The sequence below is a fragment of the Pygocentrus nattereri genome, chromosome 23 (genome assembly GCF_015220715.1).
Source record: "Pygocentrus nattereri isolate fPygNat1 chromosome 23, fPygNat1.pri, whole genome shotgun sequence".
Taxonomy (NCBI): domain Eukaryota; kingdom Metazoa; phylum Chordata; class Actinopteri; order Characiformes; family Serrasalmidae; genus Pygocentrus; species Pygocentrus nattereri.
In genome coordinates this window covers 30,227,575-30,246,138 of record NC_051233.1, presented here as the reverse complement: position 1 = coordinate 30,246,138, position 18,564 = coordinate 30,227,575, and the positions used below count along the sequence as shown (strand labels likewise).

At 43.9% G+C, this 18,564-nt stretch overlaps 4 protein-coding genes and 1 pseudogene across 5 annotated transcripts; 3 read left to right on the top strand and 2 right to left on the bottom strand.

Moving 5' to 3' along the window:
• Positions 1 to 410: 410 nt before the first annotated feature.
• Positions 411 to 5,830, bottom strand: LOC108414105 (tripartite motif-containing protein 16-like). Of its 2 annotated transcripts, XM_017686886.2 has the most exons (7): positions 5,731 to 5,830; positions 5,305 to 5,632; positions 4,948 to 5,043; positions 3,633 to 3,866; positions 3,284 to 3,443; positions 2,542 to 2,595; positions 411 to 2,028 (listed from the first exon to the last, which is right to left on the bottom strand). In XM_017686886.2, the coding sequence occupies exons 2-7, from the start codon at positions 5,623 to 5,625 to the stop codon at positions 1,502 to 1,504; spliced, it is 1,392 nt and encodes a 463-aa protein (XP_017542375.1). In that variant the 5' UTR covers positions 5,626 to 5,632; positions 5,731 to 5,830; the 3' UTR covers positions 411 to 1,501. The 2 variants fall into 2 exon arrangements, with proteins under 2 accessions (XP_017542375.1, XP_017542377.1); XM_017686888.2 differs by lacking the exon at positions 5,731 to 5,830 and having other exon boundaries at positions 2,542 to 2,589; positions 5,305 to 5,722.
• A 4,281-nt stretch (positions 5,831 to 10,111) lies between these two features.
• LOC108414109 (histone H2B) lies at positions 10,112 to 10,536 on the bottom strand. The gene has a single exon (XM_017686893.1). It carries the CDS (start codon positions 10,533 to 10,535, stop codon positions 10,161 to 10,163), a length of 375 nt encoding a protein of 124 aa, XP_017542382.1. The 5' UTR covers position 10,536; the 3' UTR covers positions 10,112 to 10,160.
• Positions 10,537 to 11,546: 1,010 nt separating this feature from the next.
• On the top strand, positions 11,547 to 11,959 carry LOC108414104 (histone H2A-like). The gene has a single exon (XM_017686884.2). The coding sequence runs from the start codon at positions 11,554 to 11,556 to the stop codon at positions 11,938 to 11,940; it is 387 nt and encodes a 128-aa protein (XP_017542373.1). The 5' UTR covers positions 11,547 to 11,553; the 3' UTR covers positions 11,941 to 11,959.
• Positions 11,960 to 12,388: 429 nt separating this feature from the next.
• Positions 12,389 to 12,723, top strand: LOC119262229 (annotated as a pseudogene).
• A 1,522-nt stretch (positions 12,724 to 14,245) lies between these two features.
• LOC108414101 (histone H1-like) lies at positions 14,246 to 15,065 on the top strand. The gene has a single exon (XM_017686882.2). The coding sequence runs from the start codon at positions 14,256 to 14,258 to the stop codon at positions 14,865 to 14,867; it is 612 nt and encodes a 203-aa protein (XP_017542371.2). The 5' UTR covers positions 14,246 to 14,255; the 3' UTR covers positions 14,868 to 15,065.
• The last annotated feature ends 3,499 nt before the right edge of the window (positions 15,066 to 18,564 follow it).

Sequence of the window (18,564 nt, the reverse complement as noted above, 5' to 3'; positions counted from 1 at the left end):
AACAATAAGCCCAAGGTTTAGCCCTGCACCTATTATTAAACACTAACTACAGTAGAAGCCTGAGGTCTAACTGGATGCCTCCTTTTTCTCACTCTAACTTCTTCGGATGCCTAAGGCCTAGCTTTACGCCTACTTGTAAATCAAACTTTATCTTTAGCCTGAGGCCTAAATATAAATACATTTTTGCTCACTTTAACTCACAAGCTTAAGGCCTGACTAACCGACTACTTTCTCACACTAACATCATCATTAGCCTGAGGCCTAAATCCACAGCTAATTCAGTGATTGAGATGTGAATGAATACATTCAGAGTAGCCTGATTTGAAACAGGTCATTTTTAACTTGGCGTCCTTGCTTTATGTCTAATGCCTAACTCAGGGTTGCTCATTCCAACTCTTGACAACATGCCATGCAAGTCAAGAGGCTTTTATTGTCATTCTATCTATGTACAAGCACACAGTGGAGTGAAATTGCGTTCCTCCAGGAACGATTAAACTTAATATAAACTCCTTTATTAAACCAGACTCTTGTGGGAGTTTATTAGGGTCAAAGCAGTTGATTTACAGTGAAATATTATTCTTACTGTTGTATTTATTCCCAGTTAATATTTCAGCTCAGTTCAGTGGTTCTGTAAGCAGTCAAACTCAGTATTTAAGATGTGGTTCAGAACCTGCTGGAGCAGCTTTAAACATTCAGAACTGGGAACCTATTTGGAGAACAGCTTTGAGATTCTGGATGAATGAAATGGAGGTTCTGCTTGATTCTCCATGTAAATCCATGTGTGACCTGCCAGAGTCTCAGTGAGCTGGAGGGAAACAACTCATTCACACCCTAATCTAATGGTTTCATTTCCCATTTTCTGTGTTACTGAAACACGTATGGCTCTTTATCAGCAGAGAGGCTGAGTGAATGAGGGTCAAACTCTGTGTAACGTTTACATTTTTCATTTACAGCGTTTAGCAGACGCTTTTATCCAGAGCCACTTACAAGAAGCGCCTTGTCTGTCTAGAGAAAGTATCTTTGCTAGTTACCAGTAGGTTAGAGAGAAAGCCAGTCCTGAGCTCAGATACGGCTAGAAAGAAAAAGTCACAATTGATACCCAGAGAAAAAGGAACACCGCAATACAAAACAATACGATGCATTACAATACAATACAATACAGTACATTACAATCAGTACTTAATTCAGTGCTCAATTAAGTCCTGTATAAAGAGGTGTGTCTTCAGTCTGTGTTTGAAGACAGTGAGAGACTCTGCTGTACGGACAGCCAGTGGGAGTTTGTTCCAGCACCTGGGTGCCAGTACAGAGAACAGTGCTGATGCGTGTTTTACGAGCACATTGAAGGATGGGGGGTCAAGCCACGCTGAACTTGAAGCTCGAAGGGCTCATGGTACAGTTCGAGAACATGCAGGAATAATAATGGTTATGAGCTGAAAAATAAATATGGGTCAAATTCAGTTACAGTTCATCAATTAAACAGCAAGGTGAATGATAAAACACATCATTTTTTATTACATAACTTCACAGTTCCCCAGTAGACACAGAACCCGGCGTAGAGCGGCTGAGTGAATGTGGTGTGGACTGTGTGTAGGAGGGTCATTGTGTCAGAGACGCTGTAGAAGGACAGAGTTCCTGCACTGTGATCCACATACACTCCTATTCTGGAGGATGATGGTCCTGAGATCTCAGTCTGAATGTTGTTGTGCCAGAAAGTGAGAGACGGAGAAACCCGCAGACTCCAGGACTGACTGTTGTGCCCAAACCCACAATCATTACTTCGTCCTTTCCTGCTGATCCCTTTATATGAGACTGATATGAACGCAGTACCTCCCTTACCGCTCCACTCAACCTCCCAGTAACAGCGTCCACTCACACTCTCCTTACACAACACCTGTAAAAAGTATTGAAATCTCTCTGAATGGTCAGGGTATGACTGCTCTGTATTACTCCATGACACAACTCTGTTCTTCTCAGACAGAATGAGGTAATAATTTGCTGTGTTGGGATCCAGAGTCAGCTGACAGAAATCTAAAAAAAAGCAAAAAAAAAGTAAAAGTACAAAAGTATTTAATCTTTTTATTCACCGAACAATGCAATTATTGTGATTGTTTTCAACTTAAACCTCAGAATATTTCAGACACTGACTGTAATATTAGTACTTAAAACAAAAGGAATAATATATGCAGGTGTGTGCGTGTGTGTGTGTTCAAGAGCATGTGTGTGTATATATATATAATTGCGTGCGTGTGTGTAGGTGTGTAATTGTGTGTGTGTGTGTGTGTGTGTGTGAGTGAGTGTGTGTGAGAGTATGAGTGTGTGCATGTGTGTGTGTGTGTGTGTGTATGTGTGAGAGAGTCTTAGTATGTGCATGTGTGTTTGTTTGTGTGAGTGTGTGTGTGTGTGTGTGTGTGTGTGTGTGTGTGTGTGTGTGTGTGTGTGTGTGTGTGTGTGTGTGTGTGTGTGTGTGTGTGTGTGAGTGAGTGAGTCAATGAGTGTGTGCATGTGTGGGGGTGTGAGTGTGTGTGTGTTTGTTACTCATACACTGAAGAAAATCTCTGTTTTTTGGTTCTGAGGATAAAATCTGAACTGCTGCAGCTGTGGAGACACACACACACACACACACACACACACACACACACACACACACGAGACCAACAGCATCAATAGAATAGAACAGAATATTCTATAGAATAGAAAGAAGCCTGCTTAGATCGCCTGACTTTTAATGGTTTATACCTGTTCCTTGTTACTTGTATCTGTTTAAATACTTGTTTGTTTGTCATGGGGCTTATGTAATAGTCATGGCACATTTTATGTTTTACTTTTTTTCCATTATGTAAAACTATTTTAAACAAATAAATAGAAATGTGCACTAAAACTTGCAGGAAAATGCCATATTTGGATTTCGTCCCTAGACAACATTAGAGGACGTGGAAAAACAACAAAACATGTCATTTGACTGGGGGTGTATTACTTCTGTATATGAATGTATATTAAACAGTATTTAACACAACACCATAAACTGCTTCTTGCATGGAATATAACTGTATACATTTTTTATTAATATTTTATGAGTTATGCAGACTAGTTACTGTTACATTATCTCTATATTTTGAGACAATGTTTGTGTGTAAATGCGCTTTTGTTTTTCTTTATAAAAAATGCCATCATATTACAGTAGAACTCAAATGCTGTTCACAGGTCATGACTGCACTGTGTGGTCAGTGTGTAAACGGTCAAAGATATCTGTCCTTATGCTCCACAGCAGGACAGCTCCTCTTACCATGAGGAGGGATTTTACTGAACTCCTCTCTGCAGAGCTCCTCTAGTCGCTCCTTCAGCTCAGAGAGAGATCTCCTCACTCCATCAAATGAGAGGTGCTGATGGACAGTGATGCTGGGTGAGTCCTCAGATCCAGAAGAGACACAGAGAGACTGGAAACTCTACAGAGAGAACAAAGGCAGTGGAGGAAGATAAAGGAGTACAGGAGAAATGAAGGAGCTCCAATTAGACTAAAGACAGACTTGTGATCACAGACAGGTAGATTTACTGCTGCCTTAATGAACTTTAGCTGAGAGGAGCTTTAGAAACTGGATGAGGAGCAGGTTCCTCTGTAGATCAGTGATTGTTACCTGGAGGAAATGGATGTGATCCTCTGTGTGTGAAAGCTGCTCCAGCTCAGTGCGTCGCCTCTGTAGATCAGCGATCTCCTGCTCCAGTTTCTCCAGGAGTTCTTCAGCTCCACTCAGTTCAGCCTCCTCCTGAGCTCTGATCAGCTTTGTTACCTCAGAGCGCTTTTTCTCAATGGAGCGGATCAGTTCAGTAAAGATCCTCTCACTGTCCTCCACTGCAGACTGAGCACAGCGCTGTGAGGACAAGGACACACCAGATGGAGACACTTTTAGGAGGAACAGTTCAGAGAATAATATAATTTATTAATGTTAAATTATTTTTCTTGCATGGTTTCTGGGACTGTATGACAGACTGAGTATGTTTACATGAAGGTAATAATCTGGAAACTGCAGAAAATCAACTTTTGGCAATTAATTCAACACATTCACAAACACTTTTGTTCATACACGAGTCAATAATCCGATTCCTTACTGAATACATCATGGGAACCTCTTCCGTCACTTAGCAACTTGCCAATGCAACCACCAAAACATGTGATGGAAAATTTCTTCTTGATGCAGTTTGGAGCCTTTTTACTTTTATTTTTTCTTTATTTGTTTGCCAGTTTATGTGACTCCAAATTGCACATAATACAGTCGTCTGTGGCCTCATCACAGCTGTAGTGTTAAAATATGCTTGTTTCTTACAGCTTCTATTGTAGAAATAAATGAAATATTAAAAAAATGAAATAAATCAGATAAACTGTAAATATGCACAATAAAATTATTACTAAGCTAAAATCCAGATCTCTTTATAACATTTCTATAAATGTGATATCCGATCTAAGAAACTGGAGCATGCTGTTTATATGACCATGTCATAATCAGATCCAAAATCCAATAATGATCGTATTATTGGTAGTCGTATAAACAAAAGTCACTAATATCTAGGAAAATGGATGAACAAAATGATCTTCAAGTCTGCTGCTGCTGTTCTTTGCAGACTTCAGAAATCACACAGGAAGTTCTGTTTGAAATTAAATAAAAACTTGGTGTGATTTCAGGAAAGTGTGTGATGATCCAGGCATGCAGTTCGCACATTGTTAATTGGTGGGTAGAAGCATCCATTACTTGTTAGCTACATTAGCCTCATAACTGCAGTGCAAAGAGAAGCTTCAGATGCCACAACATGTCTTGGCTCTTGAGCTACATTTCAGAAAAGGAGGAGAAATTGTGTGAATTTGATCCTAACGTGTTCAATACTGAGCTCCTCACTGTCTGACTGGAGGAGAGACTGACTGAGCTCTGAAACACCAAATCTCTGCTCAGTTCTCACCTTAAGCGTCTTCACAGCCTGTTTCAGCTCCTGCTGCTCCTTCTGCTTCTCCTGGATTCTCTGCTGGAATTTACTCTGAATCTCCTTTAGTTGACTCTATGAACAGATGTGTTTTGTTTGTGATTCATGACCTACAAATATTTATTTTAACAGCAGCTTAAACAGTAAAATTATCTCTTGTTCCACAGAGCTTTCACATATAGAACTATAAGGCTGAATGGGTGTCGGCTGGTCACATGTTCACTGACTGGTCTGATCTGTTTAAATAAAATACGTCCTACAACATCTAAAACAAGTATAATTATAAATTCAAGTATAATTACCATGATTTGATTCCGAAAGTTTTCTAGTTCTCACCTTTTTCTTGGTTCTTTCAGTTGTAGCTGGGACTGTATCGTGACCTCTGTGTTTATCCATTGTACACAAATAGCAGATCTTCTCCTGTAGCTGTGAGGAGGCTTTGACCAGCTTGTGCTTTTTCAATGCAGGAACTTCACAGTGAGGTTTAAGATGAGTTTCACAAAAGGAGGCCAGACACGTCAGACAGGACTTGATGGCTTTGAGTTTTCTCCCAGTGCAGAAATCACACTCCACATCTCCAGGTCCAGCGTAATGGGGAGCAGGAGGAGCAGCTCGGAGTTCTGTCTTCTTCAGTTTCTCCACCACTTCAGCCAGCATGTTGTTTCTGCGTAGAACAGGCCTTGGAGTGAAAGTCTCTCTGCACTGGGGGCAGCTGTAGACCCCCCTCTGATCCTCCTGATCCCAGCATCCATTAATACACACCTTACAGAAACTGTGTCCACAGTGGATGGTCACTGGATCCTTCAGCAGATCCAGACAGACTGGACAGCTGAACTGGTCATGATCTACTCAAATACTGGCCATTGTCCTGCACGTCTAGACGGAGAGGGAGCAGCTCTCTGAGATCAGTTTCATTTACTCTGAACTGAGGAGGAGGGACTTCCTGGTTGTCTGTTGGTTAAAGTGTGATAGAGAGGGGTGGAGAAAGAGAGGAGGAGCACAGAGAGGAAGAAAGAGAGAAAAGACTTGATTTTTGGTATTAAAAATCTCTGCAGCGCTGCCATTTAACGTAATGTATAAACTGGAGTCCAGCTTGTGAGAGAGCTGCAATCACTGTTAAACGGTGCGATACTACCCGACTTTAAATGTTAATAGGTTTCTAAAGCGGAGATCATCACACACTGAATGGCAGCCCGTCACAGAATTCCTTGTTTTGTTGTCATGAGGTGCTCAGACTAGATGACAGCACAAAGAGACAATAACACACACGAGCTACGAATAAGAACTCAAACTCCCAGATGTGATCAAATCAAGGGACACAAACAGGGCTGAACCTATTGGATCTGTTTGGGCTTTAATGTTTAAAGAAACATTTCACAATAAACTGGCAGCTGAGCTGAAGCTGTAAAGACAGTGAGCTGATCGGGATCAACACTATAATCATGATTTTGGCTCTACTGTAGGGCAGTCGTAGACTGGAGCTTACGGAACTGGCCCTGTGACCGGAAGGTTGTTGGTTCAAGCCCCAGCGCTGACAGTACGAGACTGGAGTGCCCTTGAGCAAGGCACTGAACCCCCAATTGCTCCCCGGGCTGCGGATAAGGCTGCCCACCTCTCCGGGCAAGTGTGCTCACTGCCCCCTAGTGTGTGTGCACTCACTAGTCTTTATGTGGTGTTTCACTTCACCGATGAATTAAATGAGGAGGTCAAATTTCCCTGTTGTGGGACTAATAAGGGTCACTTCATCTGCTATGTTTTTTGCTCACAGCTCCTTTGTTGCTGCTCCGCTGCTCAGGCATTTCTCCTCGCCTGTTTCTCCGCTCTTCCAGCTCCCAGAGTCAAACACGAGAGAATTCAGTAAAAGTGTTGTGTGATGCTTATGTGGTTGGTTGAGAACTGCAGCAGTGGCATCCCAGAGAGTGAGCTTCATGTAATGACTCTGTCAAGTCACAAGTAAACTGCGTCTCCGTTCTGAAATGAAGGTGTGTTTATTGTTTATACCTTTAAATTAAATGGGACAGCAACACTGAGTAAAGCAGTCAGGCGGGTGGAGATGGAAATGATAGCATAAATGAATTAAGGCTTTTGGGGAATTTGTTGCTCAAACACAAAGTAAATAAATACCATTCATATTATTATAAATATTATTACTAGTTTCAAAATTAGTAGTGTTTCACAGCCTTATAAATCACATGACATTTTAAGACAAAAATGGCTCAATGTACAAAGAAAGAAAAAAACAGGGAAAACAAACAAACACAAACAAACAAATAAACAAAAAATCCACACTTGGTATGAAATTCATATTAATAAAAAACACTGGTCGAGTAAAATGTCGTGGAATAATATAGTATATAATACAATATATTCATATGTACTTATAAATCATGGTTTTATGCTTAAAATTTAACATTTAAAAGACTGGATTTTCGCATTTGTAACATCAAAAAAAAAGACTCAAAGTAAATGCTGGTCCCTCCTTTTATTTGCGGAGCATCACAAACAGTAATTCAGTTTCTTAGTAACACAGTATTTCCACATTTTGCCAAAATATCTTATTCTGCTATTTTCAGATTTCAGATTTTTTTTTTTTGCAGTTTCAGATTTTGACCACACGGTGGCGACCAAGCTCCATCGATGACAAACCGCCTTCAGCTCAAACCACCACAGTTGGTCTTTGTGCTCTGTGTTTTCTCTGATCAGCGCATCAATAATTAAGCTACATATTCGGTGCTGCTTTTATTCAACCACTCATGTCACTAAGAGCTGTATTTATATTTAGTTTGTGGTGCTGCTTGAAACTCGGATAAAAACTGAGTAGACCGCTTTTTATGAACGGCCGCCTTCGTTTAGATGCGCGCACACACACACGGGGTGACTTAACTGTTACTCCACTAGTCAGACGCTCACACTTCACTCACCTCGACTCGAAACTCCTTACTACGCTGTGGAACGAACATCTGAGCATTGGAGCTGTAACTAACCAGCGCCGCACGGCTCGCTTTGTCAAAGCGAGAACTGCTAGTACATCACAACACTAGAGAACTCGGGGTTTGCGGAAGCCTCGCTCTTTGACAAACAGTTGGGTGGCTCTTAAAAGAGCCTTTTGGATGTTTTTGTAAACTGGAAGCGGCGTTTAGTTTATGCGCGTTCACCGCGGATACGGCGGGCCAGCTGGATGTCTTTAGGCATGATGGTGACTCTCTTGGCGTGGATGGCGCACAGGTTGGTGTCCTCGAACAGACCCACCAAGTAAGCCTCGCTGGCCTCCTGCAGGGCCATGACGGCAGAGCTCTGGAAGCGGAGATCGGTCTTGAAGTCCTGAGCGATCTCCCTCACCAGGCGCTGGAAGGGCAACTTGCGGATCAGCAGCTCTGTGGACTTCTGGTAGCGGCGGATCTCCCGGAGAGCCACGGTACCGGGCCTGTAACGGTGAGGCTTCTTGACGCCGCCGGTGGCTGGAGCGCTCTTACGGGCAGCCTTGGTAGCCAGCTGCTTCCTCGGGGCTTTGCCACCGGTGGATTTACGGGCGGTCTGCTTGGTTCTTGCCATGACGCTGACGCTCCTGTTCTTCGCTACAAAAGAAACTGAATGAATCGCGCGACCAACACGGCGCTTTTATGCATTGGAGCTGCTCTCCGCCCACTGGGCGCTTGGATTTGCCCGCCTCCCATTGGACGGTCGTCCACGCGTCACTTAAACGCTATTGGGCGGCTTCTTTCGCGCCAACATTTTCAAACTACAAGACGCCCCAAAGCCGTGGTTTATGCAATTATAACCTTCATTTTCCTTCTTTACACATGGTGTTTAACGATATTTTGATTTTTTCATCATTTTACACCACTGTTGTTTCATCTTAACCGCACCATTATACAGGCGTTCCTGTGTTTGAGCACAATTTCTAAATCTTATTCAGTATATAATCGCGGGGCATGTGGCATTGCCCACCCACAACCACAGATCGTTCAACGGTCGCCTTTCTTCTTTTGGTGGTAGAAAGCACTGAAAACCCGCACTTTTGTCGCTGAGATGAGCGGGTCTTAAAAGAGCCTTTTGGTTATTTTCAAATGGGTGGAAAAAAAAAGATTTACTTGGTCTTGGCCGCCTTCTCGGTCTTCTTGGGCAGCAGGACACCTTTATGATTCTCATTTTCAAATGTTTAAGTTAACAATCGACCATAATAATTATCCCCAGTATGATCTCTCTACATTTAATAATGTCAACTTTTCCTTTAAAAAGATGTCCACCCCATCGGCTCGGTCTACCCTTACGGATAACACTGCCGTCCCTGTAGTCCACAGTGTTTTAACGTCATCTAGGTCACTTGGAGCGGTCAATCTCACTCCTGAGTACATATTTTTATCATCATCAGTTTTGCCTTTTTATATAAACTTTAATAAATAATTAAAATACATAATCACATTAATACTTCCACTCATCTTGACCTATCAAGTTAGTCAAACACGAGCGTCAGCCAAATGCCTCCCCACAACTAATCCGCGCCGTCAACGTTTAAAGTCCGCCCGGTGTTCATCTCCACCCTCCCCTTCGTGTTGTCTACTTGTGTGTGTGAGAAAGATACTCTTCAGACCCCGAGAGAGAGAGAGACAGAGAGAGAGACAGACAGGGGTATTCACGGCCGTTTCCTGCCCCATTCCCACCCCTGTTTCCATCCATATGAATGAAAAAACGGTTATTCTGTCGAGCCCTACACTTTCCTATAAATTCACTTCTGAGCAGCAATGAGATGAGTTTGTATGTGTTGTGCGAAAGGAAATCGAGCTATTCCGGTCAAGCTTGGAACTTCAAACTTACTAACTAGAGCTCCTGCACATGTACCATCACCTTATCCAGTACTACCTACTTATTGCCCTGACACACACTGGCATGTTCTAACTCCATGTTTAAAGGCCTTAAAATGCACTAACATGTCACGTGCTTTATGTATATTTAATACACATATACCCCGTTATGTACATGTTCCCTCCACCCAGTGCATTAAAGTATCCAGTTATCGGCGCAGCAGACAGACGTACAGAAACTCCCTTCCCCCTACAAGGTAAACCGTAGTCATCCACACACACGACAGAGAAAACTTTCATTTTCATAAAACGTTTCAGAAATCTCTTTAAGGGAAACCGTGGGTGGCTCTTAAAAGAGCCGTTGGGTTTGACTTGAATCTTCGTCACTTCTTACTTGGAGCTGGTGTACTTGGTGACGGCCTTGGTGCCCTCGGACACGGCGTGCTTGGCCAGCTCGCCGGGAAGAAGCAGACGCACGGCGGTCTGGATCTCCCTGGACGTGATGGTGGAGCGTTTGTTGTAATGAGCCAGACGGGACGACTCACCAGCGATGCGCTCGAAGATGTCGTTAACGAACGAGTTCATGATACCCATCGCCTTGGAGGAGATGCCGGTGTCGGGGTGGACCTGCTTCAGCACCTTGTACACGTAGATAGCGTAGCTCTCCTTCCTGGACTTTCTGCGCTTCTTGCCTCCCTTGCCGGCCGTCTTGGTCACGGCTTTCTTGGATCCCTTCTTCGGGGCGGACTTAGCTGGTTCAGGCATGTTTATTCTCTTCCAACAAAACTGAAGAATAACGAGCCGCATTCGGCACCGCCTTATTTAGACTCTGGTATTCAAAACCAACAAAGCTCCACCTTCACACTGTTGCCACACGGTCATTGGACAATAATCAACGGCTCACTCAGCAAAGAACTCCTCCTACTCCTCCTTCCAGCTAAAGACTTTCCCTTTGTTCTCTTTCCCGCCCATTCTGATCTACAGCGCGTCCTGTACAACACGTGTGTTCCTATCAGGCTTATTCCAGATGTTTTTTTTTTTTTATTCTATTTTTAATTTATATTTTTCAGAAAATGATGTCACACAACACCTCATTTTGTCATAATTATTTCTTTTTATATCATAATTCTCGTTTAGTTACTGCTCGTGTGGAGTCCTATATACATTCACATTGCAATTTATTTATAGATTTCAGCCATTTATCTGAAAAGATAAAAACATAATTTTTGTGTATATATATATATATATATATATATATATATATATATATATATATATATTCTGATTTCAGTACATAAAGTGCTGCACCTGAAACCTGTTCATAAATACGGAAGTGCTCAAATACTATATCTAACTCTCTTCGAGATTTTACAAAAACCGTTATGTCGTCTGCGTAGGCAGAAATGACCACTTTTCTTACTCATTCTAGACGTTCATGATTTCTGATTTAAGTAATCAAAGGACTTATAGCTAAAACATAGAGAGCAGTGCTAAGTGGACAACCTTGCTTAACACCCCTCAAAAGTTCAAAGGGATCTGTTAAATGTCTATTTACATTAATCTGTACCTTCTATATCTCACACACACACACACACGAGACAACACGAAGGGGAGGGTGGAGATGAACAGCGGGCGGACCCTAAACGTTGACGGCGCGGATTGGTTGTAGCAGGCCGTAACAGTTCAGCCAATGGAAGTGGAGCCGCTCTGTCTATATGAAGGGCGCTCGGAGAGCGGAGTCTTTCATTTCAGCTGCGCTTCACTGTTTAGATAGAAGGTCAAGATGAGTGGAAGAGGCAAGACCGGCGGTAAAGCCAGGGCGAAGGCCAAGACTCGCTCCTCCCGTGCTGGGCTGCAGTTCCCTGTGGGCCGTGTGCACAGACTTCTGCGTAAAGGTAACTATGCCGAGCGCGTCGGCGCCGGCGCTCCCGTCTACTTGGCCGCCGTGCTGGAGTATCTGACCGCTGAGATCCTCGAGTTGGCCGGTAACGCCGCTCGCGACAACAAGAAGACTCGTATCATCCCTCGTCACCTGCAGTTGGCTGTTCGTAACGACGAGGAGCTCAACAAACTACTTGGAAGAGTCACCATCGCTCAAGGTGGCGTTCTGCCCAACATTCAGGCCGTCCTGCTGCCCAAGAAGACCGAGAAGCCTGCCAAGACCAAGTAAACGGGGCTTTCTGCTAAATCGTAAATAACCAAAGGCTCTTTTAAGAGCCACCCACCTCAGCTATAAAAGTGCTGTTTTTCCATTGTCAACTACCCGGTCCCCCTGGAAGAAGTCCCATCAGTCTAGCTCTTTCACAAACATCCGTGTCATTTCAATTTATGCGTATCAACTCTTTCAAATTAATCTCAAAGCGCTACACATTAAAACTGACACAGGCTGTAATTCAAGAGCCCGTCACGGTGTTTGGGCCAAGACCCGTTTTTTCAGCATTTTGGCGCGTAGGAAAACGCCCAATAGCGTTTAGCCGGTGCGTGGACCGCTGTCCAATGGGAGGCGGTCACAACCACAAGACGCCCAGTGGCCGGAGAGCAGCTCAAATACACTACGCCAGCCGTGGTGCACACTTGAGCTTATTCTTTTTCTTTTGCAGAGAAAAGATTTCGAAATCATGGCAAGAACCAAGCAGACCGCTCGTAAATCCACCGGTGGTAAAGTTCCGAGGAAGCAGCTGGCTACCAAGGCTGTGCCCGTAAGAGCGCTCCGGCCACTGGCGGCGTCAAGAAGCCTCATCGTTACAGGCCCGGTACCGTGGCTCTCCGGGAGATTCGCCGTTACCAGAAGTCCACAGAGCTGCTGATCCGCAAGCTGCCCTTCCAGCGCCTGGTGAGGGAGATCGCTCAGGATTTCAAGATCCTAGGCCTTGGGCTTGTTATGGCACCTAAAGTGAATAAAAACAGGAACATAACAAGGCATCATGCTCATGATGATGCTATGAGGAGATAGTAGAAGCAGCTACAGGGTGATGCCCCAAGCCTATGATGAAGTTATAGTGAGCAAAACTGCATTTAGAGACATGTTTTGAAGTTGGAGAAAGTAAAGTTGTTTACAGCGAGGCCTCTGGCATTTGAAGGTAGAGTCCACATGTGAGCGTACAGAACTAAGCTTTAAGCTTATGATGTAGTTATAGCAAGCAAAAGTAGTTTTAGAGTGAAGGCCATAGCCATATGATGAAATGAGGTACAAGACTTTCTATGAAGCTAGAGAAAGCAAAAGGAGGCTTACAGCTACACAATACTGCCAAAAGTATTCACTCACTCATCCAAATCATTGAATTCGGGTGTTCCAATCACTTCCATGGCCAGAGGTGTACAAAACCAAGCACCCAGACTGCTTCTACAAACATTAGTGAAAGAATGGGTCGCTCTCAGGAGCTCAGTGAATTCCAGTGTGGTACTGAGATAGGATGCCAGTCCAGTCGTGAAATTTCCTCACTACTAAATATTCCACAGTCGATTGTCAGTGGTATTATAACAAAGTGGAAGTGATTGGGAACGACAGCAACTCAGTCATGAAGTGGCCAGCAATGTAAAATGACAGAGCAGCTGCTGAGGCGTATAGTGCGCAGAGGTCACCAACTTTCTGCAGAGTCAATCACCGCAGACCTTCTTTGGCCTTTACTGAATGGTTTCAGTCCAAGGCTTTATGTTCATGAGGAAGTTAAAATATACATAGAATAGAACACAAACCTTTGACCCAGCTGCAAAGGTCCTGTTACTTACTCTAAGTCTTAGACTTGAGATGAAGTGTAAGCAAAAGTAGCCTTTCAGCTTTGCTTCAGACTCACAGTACAAATAGAATAAGAAAGAGCTATAGAGCTAGGCCTCAGGTTTATGATTGTAGAGGTCTGCCTTTAGCTTCTTACTTATTGATGATTATATAGTTATTGATTATTTCTCACTAGTCAAGTCAAAAGTTTATTTGTATGACAGTCTGTGTCCCCAGCGGCCGCCGGTTTAGGGTGTGCTTTATTCGCTCCAAGAAGGCTCGTTTTACCCATAATTAACGGGGCGCTCGGCCAGTCGGAGTTCGGTCACGCCCTCCCCGAGACTCTCCCCGAACGCACCGTTGAGCTCTCCGAAGGCTCGCGCTACCGTTTGCCACCGTTTATCACAGATTATTGCGCTAAATACACGGTATCTTGTTCGGAGCGGCTGATGCGCGGGACTCTTTTCAGAGCGCCCTGCGAAACGAGACGCTGCTGCGCGCTCATTCCCGGTCTTAGGAAACACGGCAAAGGCTCTTCTATAGGATCGAGCCGTTGGGCGCTCGCCAAGCGGCGCTTTCACTCGTATTTTTACCCGATAATGCCACAAGAAAACACAAGTGCGAGCGCGTCACTCAGGCGCTACGCAGTCCGGTTGAGTCTACACCGTTCTCATGTGGCTTTTAAGAGGCGGCCCGTCGCCTGAGAGGGAGGTTCCTCTGAACAGCACAGCTCCGCTCATTCTCTCTCCGATCGCAGCAAAAGCAGAACGATGGCAGAAGTTGCTCCTGCTCCAGCCGCCGCCGCGCCGGCCAAAGCTCCCAAGAAGAAGCGCGCCGCCCCGCCCAAGAAAGCCGGCCCCAGCGTCGGCGAGCTCATCGTCAAGGCTGTTTCGCAGTCTAAGGAGAGGAGCGGCGTGTCTCTCGCCGCCCTCAAGAAAGCTCTGGCTGCCGGCGGTTACGACGTGGACAAGAACAAGTCCCGCGTCAAGATCGCCGTCAAGAGCCTCGTAACGAAGGGCACTCTGGTGCAGACCAAAGGCACCGGCGCCTCGGGCTCCTTCAAGCTCAACAGGAAACAAGCCGAGCCCAAGAAGAAGGTGGCAAAGAAAGCGGCTCCAAAAGCCAAAAAGGCGCCCGCTAAAAAGCCCGCCGCTGCTAAGAAGCCCAAGAAGGTAGCAGCGAAGAAGCCCGCAGCTGCCAAGAAATCGCCGAAGAAAGCCAAGAAACCGGCGGCCGCCAAGAAAGTCGCCAAGTCTCCCAAGAAAGCTAAGAAGCCCGCGGCCCCGAAGAAGGCGGCCAAGAGCCCGAAGAAAGCGAAGGTGGTCAAACCCAAAGCTGCCAAGCCCAAGGCTGCGAAAAAGGCCGCCTCCAAGAAGAAGTGAACGTGCTGTTTATTATATCTCACATTTTCCCCGCTCAAAACGGCTCTTTTAAGAGCCCCCCCACATTTCCCACTCAAAGAGCTCGGTTTTCATTCTGTAGCAGAAAGTTCTAAACTAAAATGGATAATTGAGCTACAATTTGTAGTTACATTGATGAGAACGGGAGGGTCAAAGCACAGAAATAAAGCGGGAAAACAAGGACGCTTATACGTTCCTTTGTATCTCTCAAACAGACGAAACAGATGGCAGCAGGAAGGGGAGGAGGAGAAATGGGGTACGTGGACAAGAACGGTGGGCGGGCCGTAAAGTTTGTCGGCGCTAATACGATTGGTTGTTGCATTTCAGCCAATAGAAACGCGGCGCTTCAGCTGTAAGAAGGGCGCTCGAGGACCTTGCCTTATTATTTCAGCTTAGCTTGGCGAAGTTGACGGAAGTGTGAGATGAGCGGAGGAGAGGTCTATTTTAAAAAGTAAGGCAGACGGTAAAGCTCGGGCTAAGGCCAAGAGTCACTCCTCTCTTGCCGTGTGCACAGACACTGGTTCTCTGACCTCCAGCCCAAATGTTGCTGCAGTTGTGATTATCTACCACAAACACTGCATTGTAAAAAATGAGAGGCAAACTCAAAATGATATAGTAACTGATTACATGGCTTTTCTTGAGTTGACTCAACTTGAGGAAGCACAACACAAATTTCTTAGTTGACTCAAAAGTTCTCAATGCTTTTACTTCTGTATCTCAGTTATGTAAATTATGTTATGTTTGTACTCAACTTCCTCACCAGCCAAGACTCTTCCTCACCAGCCAAGACTCTCCATCACACCATCCTGCAAGACATTCAGAACACTCATGGATGGCTGTCTCATCGCTGGGCCTCAAACTCACAACCTCCTGTTGGGTAGATGGCTCAGTCCACTGCACCACTCAGGAACACATGAAGCAACTCGGATTTTGTGTCTACAAATGTTTAACACACTGGAGAAAATCTATGTTGTTTTCACTTTGAAGTGTGGCATCATTTCAGGGGGTGCAGCTGTGCAATAATTCATCCCAACATCAGGTGGTTGTGAGTTTGAATCCCAACAATACCACAGCGGTCCATTATCTGGAAACCCAAGAGGAGAATATGCCAGATGGGACCGTGTGATAGAAGGAGCGCCAGTTAGTGGGGAAACTGAGCAAAAAAACACACAAACATTCAGTTTAGTTTATCTAACCAAGATGAAGATCTAGAAACAGTAGCTTGGAGAATTTTTGACTCAACTTAGACCTTTGAGAGAGAGAGAGAGAGAGAGAGAGAGAGAGAAAAAGAAGGAAAGACAGGGATAGGGAGAGAGAGAGTGAGACAGGGAGAGAGAGACAGTGAGAGAGAGAGATAATATATAAATAATCATTACCTGTAGTGTCAGGTGGGCCGTGATTGGCCGGTCCGAATCAGATCCGCGCGACTCAAATGGTGAAAAATGTGTGAAGTGACTCTTCGGTGTTGATCTTTCCGAAATGAGGCTCTGCTACAAATACCTGCTCTTTCATACTCACGCTGCCCATCTCCATGGAGACCTTTGAGACCATGTCTTGTTAATTATGTGTGAATTTTTAATGAAAATCTGCTCTTTGGTCTTATTTATTCATCTCTCTTTGTTCCTGCTGCTCCTCTGAACTGAAATCTGTCACTCAAATACATGAATTAACTTTTCAGACAGCAGGCGTTCAGAAGTGGGCGGGGCCTCTGCTTCACGGAACAGTGACGTCATAAAGGGAGCCTCTGTGGCCTCCATGGAGACGGGCAGCGTGAGTATAAAAGAGCAGGCATTTGTAGCAGAGCTGGAAGGTGCTCTGAATTCTGAATTCAAAAATATTCACTAGATTTCCAAATAAACCTCTGCTTAAGGAAGGAAGGACGTAATACACTACCAATCAAAAATGTGGACATAAACTTCTATCTGAATTTGCATTTTTCATAATCAAAAGACAAGAAAATCTAAAGGCTGAGGCTTAAAAGTTGAATCCATTTGCTTTTCAGACAAAAATAAATAATGAAGGTTCTGCCTACACATAAAAATCATTCCTAAAATACAAGTTTTCTTTTTGTTTGTTTGTTTTTGATGCCATAAATCTTCACGTTTTCATTTGGCGTTGGGAGACCAGACATCAAGCATCTTACTGACCATCAAAATATTTTTTTTCTGCATTTCTGTTGCAGGAAAGTCCTAGAATGTTTTGAGAATATCAGGATATTGCTTATTGGACGCCTCTGTAAGAGATGCTGTGCATTATAAGTTTCTCAAAATAAAAAATGGAAGAATATGTTTTAGCATTGGCAAGAAAGAGGCAAAACCAGGAAGCATCATTTCACCCAGAGGAATCCAATCTTATCCACAAAGGGCTGGTTTGGCTGCAGGTTGTCAGTCCAACAGAACAGGATCGGACATGATCAGTTGTTTGATAACTGAGACAAACTGATGAAACAGGAGGAATCAGGTGAGCTCCAGCTTGTTTTGAATGAAGACCCGCAGACACACAGGAACTTTGCGAGTAAGTCTGGATAGCCTTGATTTAACCAGTGGGATGCTCTTTCTTGGCAACTCACACTTTCAGGACAAAGTGCACTGTAGGGCAAAATAATACAGAAAGTAAGTATTATTTTGGATTTACCACGAGACACCATTATCAACATTACTTAAAGAATCTGAGAAGACACACGCAGGTTATTTTCCATAGTAAATCAGCTATGTAGACATTGGGACCCCCTACCACCACTTTTGTAAAGCAAACTGAGTAAGTTTCTCTGCAATACCATTTCATCAAACCACGCCGACTGTTTATATGTCAACAACTGAATTATGCAGACATTTTGAAAATCCACCTTTAACCTCCTATGGAAACCCATTGATTTTGATACCATCAAATATTTGGTATAATGTTTTACTGATGACCCAAAGCACCGGACTGCATTCATTAGGATAACACTTAGGTTATATAATCCTGCCACCCTTTCTTTCATCTTTCCATCCTCCCATGGAAACCTGCTGATTTTCATAGTCAAGAACTATGACTTGTGGTATACACATTGAAATGATGACTCAAAGAATGTAATTTTAGAGGAATAGAGCTTGTCTGTCTGAACTAAGTGTCCTTTCTGTTACCCTCCTTTGGCCCACAGAAAACCAATAATGTTAAAAATACAAGTGTAGGATGATCTCAGTATCATCAGTTATTTTCCTAAAACGAAATCAGCATCGGACCGATGTTTATTTGGGCAGTATTTTAATTTGTTGACATATTTATTGTTTGTCAGAAGAGCAGAAAGTTTTGGTGATTCTGGGCTACTTGCTCTAAAATATCTGCTCTTTACCAACGCTTTTTACAGCACTTACGACCACATAGAATAAATGTTATATTTCTCCATAATGCAAGTTTAAATGGATCGAGTCCACATTTCTACATTTCTCAAATGTTTGTGAGTTCAGAACGTGCCTTCAACACAACATGGTTGTATGAGGAGAGTCTTGTTGAGAGAGAGAGAGAGAGAGAGAGAGAGAGAGAGAGAAGTCTGAAAACGTGGGCTGGAGTTCTGGGCAGCTTCTGCTGGGGAGTCAGAGGCCGGACCCTCTCAATTTAACTGTGGCAGGACTGAGGAATGGGGGAGGAGATGGTGTGGTGAAGGGTATTGCATAAACTCTGTCATGAGAAATAGACG